The sequence below is a fragment of the Neophocaena asiaeorientalis genome, unplaced genomic scaffold, assembly GCF_003031525.2.
Source record: "Neophocaena asiaeorientalis asiaeorientalis breed wild unplaced genomic scaffold, Neophocaena_asiaeorientalis_V1.1 scaffold37, whole genome shotgun sequence".
Taxonomy (NCBI): Eukaryota; Metazoa; Chordata; class Mammalia; order Artiodactyla; family Phocoenidae; genus Neophocaena; species Neophocaena asiaeorientalis.
Window position 1 is genome coordinate 2,520,630 of NW_020174269.1, and position 10,362 is coordinate 2,530,991.

At 42.5% G+C, this 10,362-nt stretch overlaps 1 protein-coding gene across 2 annotated transcripts in view; it reads left to right on the top strand.

Moving 5' to 3' along the window:
* The window catches only part of RASGRF2 (Ras protein specific guanine nucleotide releasing factor 2), a 235,745-nt gene extending 230,405 nt beyond the window's left edge, over positions 1 to 5,340 (top strand). For both annotated transcript variants that reach the window (XM_024755700.1, XM_024755701.1), the window contains exons 26-27: positions 38 to 106; positions 2,941 to 5,340. In XM_024755700.1, coding sequence (XP_024611468.1) covers positions 38 to 106; positions 2,941 to 3,033 — 162 coding nt within the window. In that variant the 3' untranslated portion in view covers positions 3,034 to 5,340. The remainder of the gene's footprint in view (positions 1 to 37; positions 107 to 2,940) is intronic.
* The last annotated feature ends 5,022 nt before the right edge of the window (positions 5,341 to 10,362 follow it).

Sequence of the window (10,362 nt, forward strand, 5' to 3'; positions counted from 1 at the left end):
CAGTACTTAGGCTTTGCTCTTGTTGTTTCTCTGTCAGATATCACACATCATCAGAGAGATACGCCAGTTCCAGCAGACTTCCTATCGAATAGACCATCAGCCAAAGGTAATATTGTGTGGTTGTAAGAGAATTTAATGAAGAAAAAAGTGGCAATTAATTCATTGGAAACAGCAGTAGAGGAGATCAATAATACCAAAAGCTGACTCAAAGAAAAGACCAATAAAACAGACAAACCTTTGGTAACTCTGAGTGAGAAAAACAAGAAAGAAAGCAAAAAGAATATCAATTCATCATCAAATTCTATCTGTTTTACATCCTGTATTTCTTGTGAAGCTGGAACCACCCCTGGTCCAAACTACCAATATTTGTTACCTGGTCTACAGAACGCAAATCCATTCTACAAATTTACAGCCAGATAGAACTCTCTGAAACACACAGTGGAAGTTGTTTGCTTTATTGGCTTCCCTTTGCTCTTAGGATAAGGAAAGAAAAAAATCTTGATATGTCCAAAAAGTCTTGCATTATGTGGTCCCTACTCATCTTTCAAGATTCATATCACGTCTTATACCCCCTTCCTCGCTCCATCCCAACCATAACTGGCCTTTATTACCTCTTTCTTCTTTCTTTACTTTTGTTCTTTTCTTCCTCCCTCCCTTCATCCTTCCCTCCCTTCTTTCCTTCTTTTCTTTTCATTTTTTAATAGACGTTATTTTTTAGAATCATCTTAGCTTTACAGAAAAATTGAGAAGGTGAGACAGAAGATTCCCATATAACTCACAGCCAATTATCCCTATTAGTCATGGAACCTGACATACTTATTATGAAACTCATAAGGAAGCTTTAATAGGCCAAAAAAAATAAGGACTTTTTGAAAAATAAGAAGAGTAAGGGAGAGCTTACCCTACCAGATACAGACACTAAAACTGTACTGAATAAAACAGGACTATATTGGCACAGGAATACAAACTCAATGGAGCAAGATAAAGTCCAGATGCAGATTTTGTCTATATGAAAATCTAATATGGGATAAAGGAGACGTTTAAAGAAAGCACCAGAAAGAAACTGACCGTTGTATAAATGGAATAGGAATTTTGGCTCTCTGTCTTATACCATTCACAAAAATAAATTCCAGATGAATTCACTACTTAAATATTTAAAAAATATTAAATTATTAAAATATAGGACAAAATTTCATGACCTTTGGGTTTGAAAGACCCTAAACACAGAATGCAAAATCTGTAAAAGACAAGCTTGATAAAGTTTTTGCTGAATCAAAACCTAAAACTTCTATATGACAAAGGGCAATTGTTTCAAAAGTCAAAATACAAGCAGTAGACTAGGAGACAATGTTTGTAACATGTAAAACAAAGAGACAGAATAAAAGTATTCCTATAAATCTATAAGAAAAGCATAAACAACTCAATAGGAAAATTGACAAAGCTATAAGCAGGTAACTCACAGAAGAAGAAACAAATATTTGGAAAATGTTCAACTTCATTAATAAGAAAAAATGCAGATTATGAAGCATCATTATCAGCTATCGAAAGACAAATTTTTAAAATATTGATAACAGCAAACATTAGTTAGGGTATGGGATAACAGGTGCTCTTATGTACTATAGGTACAACCGTTTTGGAGGTCATTTTATATTACGTTTTAAAATTAAAAATTGATATACCACGTAACTGGAATTCTTATACACTGCTGGTGAGAGTAACATGGTACAACCTCTTGGAAAAACTGTGTCATTTGGAGGTTTCTTGAAATGTTAAATATGCATCTACCTAATGACCCAGGTATTTATCCAAGAGGGAAGTGAAAACTTCCCATTAAATGCCCGTTAAAAGTCTTGTATAAAATGTTTATAGCATTTCTTAATAATAGCCAAACATTGGAAACAGCCCAGGTGTCCATAAATAGATGAATGGATAAACAAATTGTGGAATATCTATACATTGGACCCACTACTCAGCAATGGAAGAGGACAAACCACTGAAACACACTACAATATAGATGAATCTCAAAACATTATGCTGAGTGAAAGAAGCCAGACACAAGAGAGTACATACTGTGTGATTCCATTTACGTGAAGTTCTAGAGCAGACAGAACATGTGGTGATAGAAATCTGAGCAGCGATTGCTTCTGGCAGCAGGTCAATTGGGAAGCTGCATGAGGGAACTTTCTGGGCTGATGGAGTTATTCTCTAGCATGCTATATATGTTAAGTTACATGGGTGTTTACATTTGTCAAAACTAATCAAGCTATTAATTTTACTTATGTCTGTTATATCTCAGTAAAAATAAAGAAATATTTTCACGGAGCTACCCCATGTTCCAACATGTTCATCTCCATATCCTTTCCTTTCATTTCATTTCCAGTGTCTAGAGGACCATTCACATGTTAGCACTAGGAAACATGCTAACAAGGACTTCACTGTAACTTTGTGTCATAGTGAAACATTGACAGCCACCAAACACCCATCGATATGAGATCATTAAATAAACTCTGATATGCGACACTGTTAATGGTGCACAGCAGTTAGAGCTCTTTGTACTGACATGGGGAGCTCTCCACGACTTCTAGTTTGACAAAAGCAGAATAAAATGTATCGTTTTGATACCACTTATAAGGGGAAAAATTGATTTCTGTTAAGTGCATGGTAATGTCTAGAAAGACACAGAAAAATGTCTGGGAGAATACAAGCCAACTGATAACAGTGGCAATTCTTGAGGGCAGTGCCTGGGGGTGAGAGTTGACAGAGGACTAGAGATGTGTGATTTTTTTTTTTTATAGTAAGAATATATTCATAATTTTTTTAGTTACCTAAAGTATTTCAATGCTTAGGAGAAAACGTTGAATTGTGTCGGGTTCCATCCAGAAAATGTACGTACTGGTGTTGTGAAAAAACTCAAAGTGGGGATTCCCCTTTTTTCTCCAGGTCACTCAGTACTTGCTTGACAAAGCCCTCATCATAGATGAAGATACACTGTATGAGCTGTCTCTAAAAATTGAACCTCGGCTCCCTGCTTGACGATCCAGCCTTGCCCTGAGTCGGTGGAATTTTCGTGGAAAGCAGAAGGGACAGAACTGTGCATGCCACGCCTCCCACAGTGCAGGGAGGACGGGGGTGATGGAGACGAAGCCAGTCTCCTTTGTCCCCCCAAGATGATGGAACCAAACGGGAATTCTGTCTCCAGCCAGGGAAGCCCAGTTGGTTGGAGTGGAAGACAGATGCTTCAGACTTGGGTGGGAAGGTGAAGAGATTGATATTTGGAAAAGCTGAGGGCACATTTGCATGAGGGAATATAAGACGGGAGGTGCTGGTAGCCATTTTAATGAAGCAGGTAAGAAGGGGAATTTGAAACTCTGCTGCATATTCTATTAGAACTCGGGGACGAGGGTCCATAGAAAAGGCTTGTGATGTTTCGCTAGCACTTTACTGGCCCAGTGCACCTCCCAGTCTTCTCCTAGGGTTTAACTGCTTCTGTTACATTTCCTTTGTTACAGGCTTCCAGAAGAGCCGAGGCTGCCTCTGTAGGGATGGGCCGACACATAAGCAATTTCAGTCCTCAGCATGTGCATGGTCCTCAGTGCATCATAAATATTTATATTGGAGGAATGGCATGTTCTGAAACTGCTCTTTCAGTCTTTAGGCAACAGGACAGGGAAGACAGGTTGAAAGTCAAGTGGATTTGTACGTAACATTTCCATAATTAAAAACTCAGTAGCCGTGCCCCTGCGGAGCCCAGCCAGTGGCTCTCTCGAGGTGGAGGAGTGGGGGGCTTCTTCCTGAGGCTGTGGAGACCAGGAAGCCAATGCCCTTGGAGAGACAGGTGCAGGCTTTGCAAAACGATGCCCACGCACCTCACCGGCAAAACTGTGGAATATGACAAAAGGCCACAAAGTGCTACAGGGAAGAGTGGGTTTCAATGCTAAGTGAAAAGATACACTTAAAAAATCATCTCTGCACCTTGCTGTGCTTGTTTTCTTCCCTCCCCCACCCCCCCGGCTGCCCCCCGCCATTGGTAATGTGGGAATCTATTCTGATTTACACAAATCATTTTTAGCCTCACTATGAACGTTGATTGTATTTTTTTTTAAAAAAAAGCTGTTTAGTGGGATTTTCTTTTTAAAACCCACCCTTCCGTGTGCTGTTGGTAGACGGTTCTTCCTCAGTCTTTAAATTTTGAGACATTTCTGAGTGAAAATATTGTAAGTATATGGGAAATGGACCCAACCACTCAACAGCCCTTGTGTCAGAAAACCAAATGCAGGGGTTAGTCCTCCTACCCTAGGCTGGGAAAGCAACCTTGCTTCTCCCAGGATTGTTGGTTGTTGAAGAAATAGGGCTATCTCATGTTTACCTCCCTCTTCTCTTCTCAGGGAGACCTCTGCTTTCAAAGAAGAGAAAAGATATAGAGTTATTGTTACCTGAGCCTATGGCATCTGGCAGGCATGAAGCATATTGATGCAGACAATGAAAAAAAATTGACCTGGCTGCTTTCTCTCTTTCTTTGCACTTTAATTATGTTGTTAGAGCTGACAGCTGACTAATAAATTCAACTTGCTGGCTCATAAGACCCAGGGAACTGATAATGTCCCACAGAGGTGGAGAATGTACATTTTTCCTGCATGGTAAGGGCCATGTCTGTACATAACTATATAGTGAAATATCAAGTAAGTAAAAGAAAATACTTATAATATTTGAAGACCATTCCAAAAATATTTTCAATAGCTCATATTAGCCAACAGGATAGCACTAAACCCAAGGAGGGTGACTTATGGATGCTTTATTTTTCTTTTTTAAAAAAAAGTTGCTTGTTTTTTCTCTTTAATTTCAAATAAGAGGTTGATGCATCTTGATGCATGATAAGAAGCATGGGTTGTTTGGATCCTAACAATGCATAACTTACAATTTGTTTCTCAATGTTCAGAAACAGAGTTTGAACTAATATATGTCAATTGCACCAAGCACCTCAAAGTCTTGCAAAAGAATAAGAAAGTAAAGGTTAACTTTCTTGGTGCAAAAACATAGTTTTGAAGGTGAACTAAAATCAGGACAAATCAGTGAAAGGACCACACACATAGTAGTTTCAGGCAGAGCAACATGCAGAAAGGTTGATGCATCGGACTCTGCCCTTAGAATCCCCAAAGTCTTCCAGAAGGGAGGGTGTGGTTCTGTGGGCACTGTCCCTGGAAGTTTGGACCCTTAATTCTCTGACCCAAATGTTGCAGAGGCAATGCAGCCATTCTTTTTTTTTTTTTTTCGGTACGCGGGCCTCCCACTGTTGTGGCCTCTCCCGTTGCGGAGCACAGGCTCCGGACGCGCAGACTCAGCGGCTATGGCTCACGGGCCCAGCCGCTCCGCGGCATGTGGGATCTTCCCGGATCGGGGCACAAACCCGTATCCGTCTGCATCGGCAGGCGGACTCTCAACCACTGCGCCACCAGGGAAGCCCGCAGCCATTCTTATTAGAGAAAAATAGGAACTAGAGGAATTTCCAAATACTTCTCCCCTTTTGGCATACAGGTTTTCCTCAACTAGTGACCCAAAGCTTTCAGGCCTATTTCCTGCAGAATGTTGGAAGCGCCCCCCAGTGGTCAACTTTGGGCACTGTCAGTAGTCTATGCTGACCTTTTGCATTCTATTGAGAGTCACACACCCCTCCTTCTGCTTCGTAGAGTCTGAAGCCTTGCTGGAGCTGCAAGAGAGAGAACTCCACCTCCAAGGGAGTTGCTTTTGATGACCTGCACTATTTGGGGGCCAGCTGGGAGAGGAAAGTGCATTTTTCAATTTGGTCACATTTAAAATCCCCAAGAGCAATTTGTGGTTTCTTTTTGATTGTTTAAAGCACCCATCCTCTTCTGCCTTGCAAGCTTTGTGTGACTGTTGGAGCGTGCACCCCTGGCTGTGTCTGCTTATATTCTATTATATGAGACCCATTTCTATGAGTAGATGTGAGGTCAGCCCCTAACAGCCAAGTAGGGAACACATATTCTTGCAAAATGAACCCAGAAAATCAGAAGTAAAATCCAGTTTCTTGCTTTCAGATGAATACCCACATTTTGTACTGTCAATGAAATTATCTTGGGGATTTTAGGAGATGCCTTTGGTTATTAACTAAAACATCCGGTTTTGCTACAGGGACAAATCTCTTACATAAGTCAATATATTACACAGATTTAGGAATGAAGTAGAATGTTGTCGCTTTTCCTTAGTGTTTCTCTGAAGGAATTTAAAGAGGGAATTTTAAACAACTGTTGCAGTATTTTCAACTGGCTTTGACACCAAGTCCCCACTACTGTTTGCTAAATTTCAGTACAGATACTGAATACCTTTGCAGAGAAAACTCCCTTATGTTCCAGTTTGGAGTGTGGGTGATGATGGACCCGCCCCTCTTTTTTTTTCTCACAGTGCTATAACAGACAAGACCATGGGTCAGCAATGATTGGGCCACTTTTAAATTCTTAACTAAAAAGAGTAATGCAATAGAGGGGTTGTTCCTAATAAAATTAACTTTTATTTTAAAATAAAGGATTTTATTTAGCTTTTCAAAGTTTTATTTTATTCCCCCTGGATGGGAAAAAAAGAAGAAAAAAACCTTTCCCTTCACTTTATAAGATTTTTTAAAAACCAGCCTGTGAAGTTTATCATTTTTACTGCTGTTGAAATGGTATAAAAGATAACATATTATTTATGGCTAAAGGATAGAGCTAGGCTAATGTCCACAGCCGGAAGGAGTAAGTGAATAGGATTCATTTTCATTTCAGAAAGACAACAGATTGTAGCTTTAAATAATGACTTGATTACAGACACCACTGTGTGAATCCTGGTAATAAGACTTGAGTCAATGAAATCTAATCAGAGTGTCATTTCTCCATGTCTGTCAGTGACTTAAAATTAAGGCAGGGCAGAGCTAAAGTAGAAAACAACCATTTTGTTGTAGGTATAAACACATGAATGATTCAGAAAATTATTCATCTTGGCTACCACACCACATGACGTTAATATTAGGGTTGATTTGATTGTACTTGATCTCACTTGCTCAAGAAAAATAATAGTTCGTCAATAAATGATGTTGAACCACTGTCTTTGACACCACCGTTGAGTTTTCCATGGAAAGGCAGTTGTGAAAGAGCACTGGACTAGGCATCCTAGCCCTGAGTCCTAGGCTCAGATCTACATCTAGAGCCTTAGGCCAGTGCTGAAACCTCTCTGATCCTCAGTTTCTTCATCTGTGAAATGGAGTTAATAGTGATTCCTGTGCTGCCTACCTCACAGGGCTGTCATGAGGGCAAAATGGATTAGACTGTAAACCGTAAAGTGCTGTCCAAATGTGAGGTAACTTGATTACCATCCTCATCTCTCTTCTGCAGAGGATTTAAGTGTATTTCTTTGTGATTTGTATGTGTGTGTGATGGACAAACCCATGTGTTACTTTGAGAATTATATTGTTTGTGTCCAGTTGCTTTGCAAATCTATGGACATTTGTGACTCCGCCAGAGGGGTTTGTGCTGTGGCCTAACACTTGCCGGGTGAGGTGTGGGTTATGCCTGTATGCAAATTAAACTTTGCCTTTCTCGAATTCTCCAAAATCTCCTTAGTCTCTTCATTTGATTCTTTTAGCATTTTTCTATCTTGTCTCTTTCATCACAATGGGCTCCTTCAGATATTCTTTTGTTATGCTTCTGAAGTTCGGTGGGGGAAAAGGTTTAGAGGAAGCCATGCTGCAGGTACCAAAATATTAGAGAATTTGGAGGACCTCAAATAAATATTAAGGGTCATCTAGTTCCACTGTCTTTCCAGGGCTTACGCCTTTCCTGTGCCATCGTCAACCCAGGTTTGACCACCTCCAGGCACAGAACTCATTACTGTCCAAACAGCTCTGTTCACCTAATGGCAGCTGACAAACAGGCTGTGGAGAGAAAAGGTGCTGAGGCCTGGCCCAGCCATCACTGGCTCCAACCCTGGATGAGCCCCTGAGCCATCTAGAATTACTGCAATAGTTATGTGGAATAATACATATGAAAATACTTAAACTTTTTTCAAGTAGATGAAGTTGTCCTAACATTTAGAGCTGAAGGAAACATGACACAGCTGTTGAGCACGAGAGGGAACTGAGGAAAGGAAGAATGTAGGTCTCTCCTGTCCCATTGGTTTCCTTTTCCATTTCTGAAATGAGCAATCAGCCTGGTGGGGATTCAGGAACCCAGGTTCCTTTCCTCTTGTTACTTGGTCATTCCTTACGGCATCGCCCTTGCCTACTGGTCAAATCTGTGTCCTGCTAAATCCAGGCTCCAGCTGGATTCGGGAACAGAAAAGAGAATAAGCCCACGACAGGAGATCTCCTTTAGAGCAAGTGATAGGGCAGTTAAACACTTCACTTCTATTCCTGTCCCTATGGCAAGACCAAGCCACATGGCCACCCTGGCCACTAGGTGTGGAAAGAGCCTTCACCCTCTGAAGGGAGTTGGCAATGATAAGAAAGGAGTACGTGTCATATGACAGAGATCACATCTGAAGGATTTTCGGAAATCTGGAATTTCTGTTGAGTCACCTGTGGAGGCTGCCATCCCATCACACCACATTTATCGTAAGCGTGAGGATGACTAGGCCCCCAAAAGAAGATACCACACCCCTTTTCTTAATAAGATCCCAACTTCTCTTCTCACCTTACTTACTAACTTATGTAAAGTTACACTGTAAAATATGAGGGGTTGAGGTAAGGTGTGGGAGGTGGGGGGAGGCTAAATGTCCATTAGTAAGGAATTGGGAAAAAAGAAAGATGGCAACTGCCATCCTTTAAATTCTACACCTCCATGCTCTTCAAAAGCCTCGCCGTTCTCTGGATCTGGGATCTAGGCTATTTCAGGCTCACTGGATTTATCTCATCTGATGCCTGAACTGCCATGAAACAGCGAAACAGCAGCTGGTGAGCCCCACGGACCTCTAGCTTGCTGTCTGTTCTGCCAGGGGAGCCGGAGGGACCATGGTCCATTAGGACAGAACGTGCACACTGGGAACTCTTAACTCTTTAGAGGAACAGTTTGGTTGGTCCCAATCTGCAATTGTTTAATGAAAGAACGTAGGAGAGCCTAGAAGATATCTGAGTATATCATATGCAGAAAGGGTATCACTTTGTAAAAATTTCAATTCATTGTAAGCTAGGTTATAATGATGGCATATATATTAACTGAGGTAAGACCAATACACAGTAAAGTGCTAGAATCTTAAGTGTACAGCTTGAGGAATTTTTCCATGTGTGTACCCCCATACAACCGCTCCCAAATCAGGAAACTTTCCAATCCCAGAAGGCCCTCTCATGCACTCTCCCAGTCAGTACCCCCATGCAAAGGTAAAATATTTGTTTTTTGCTTTGGGTCATATTTAAAAGAGGTGGAGACTCTGAAAGAGAACCCCTCTAGGTGGGAGGTTATTCCTGGGCTCCATCATCCCCTCTGTACATGGATTGGGTCCTGAGAAGGAAGGGAAAGGAATCAGCTGGTGTTGTGCACGTGGCCATAGAAGCTGGGTACGTGACCATCACCAGAGGCCTGGGCAGCTGAAATACAGGGCTGCAGTCCAAGGTCCTGGGAGGTCATTGCTATTTACAGTCAACTTTTCTGGTTTGTGGTGTATGTTCCAAGGAGGGCTATTTTTAAGCAGGGCGATGGCCTGCAGGACCTTCTGGGTAGTAAATTAAGCTGGTGTGGATATAAAGTGAGATTGTCTAGCAACCTACTTCAGATGGCCTGATCTAGAAGAGACAGGTGATTGTCCCTGAATCCAGGCCCCAGACAACGAGCTGGAAGGAGATGTCCTGGTCCCTGGTTCAGAGCATGATTAAAAACCGGAGAGAGGGAGCTTTACATGTCTTCCTTAGCTTGGAGGGGAGAGGGGAGAGGGGAGAGGGAAAAGGGGAGGGCCCTGGGAAGAAGGGACCATCCTCCACAGCTAACCGGGGCCCCAGGGATGGGCTCTTGAAGGAAGATAGGTACAAATTCCCTAACAGGTGCAGCAGTTTCCAGACGGTCCTTCCACCCCGAGGCCGGGGCCGGCAGGCCTGGGCCGGCAGGCCTGGGCAGCCAGTCAGCTGGGCTGCGGGCCTAGGAAGCCCTCGCAGAGTTCGGGGAGAAGCAGCCTCCAGCACCGGATCTAGGGGAGGGAAACGTTTCAGAGAAAGGGCAGATGCTAGAAAACGGCGGAAGAGTCGGAGTCCGGCCTTCAAGGGCAAGGCTCGGGGACCAAGTGCGTCCCGAGGCCTCAGACGGGATTGGCCGAGACGGGCCCCGCCCTGCCCCTCCCGGCCCCGCCCCGCCCGGGAGCCCTTTCAAGGCCGGGCCGCCGCCCCTCCCCTTA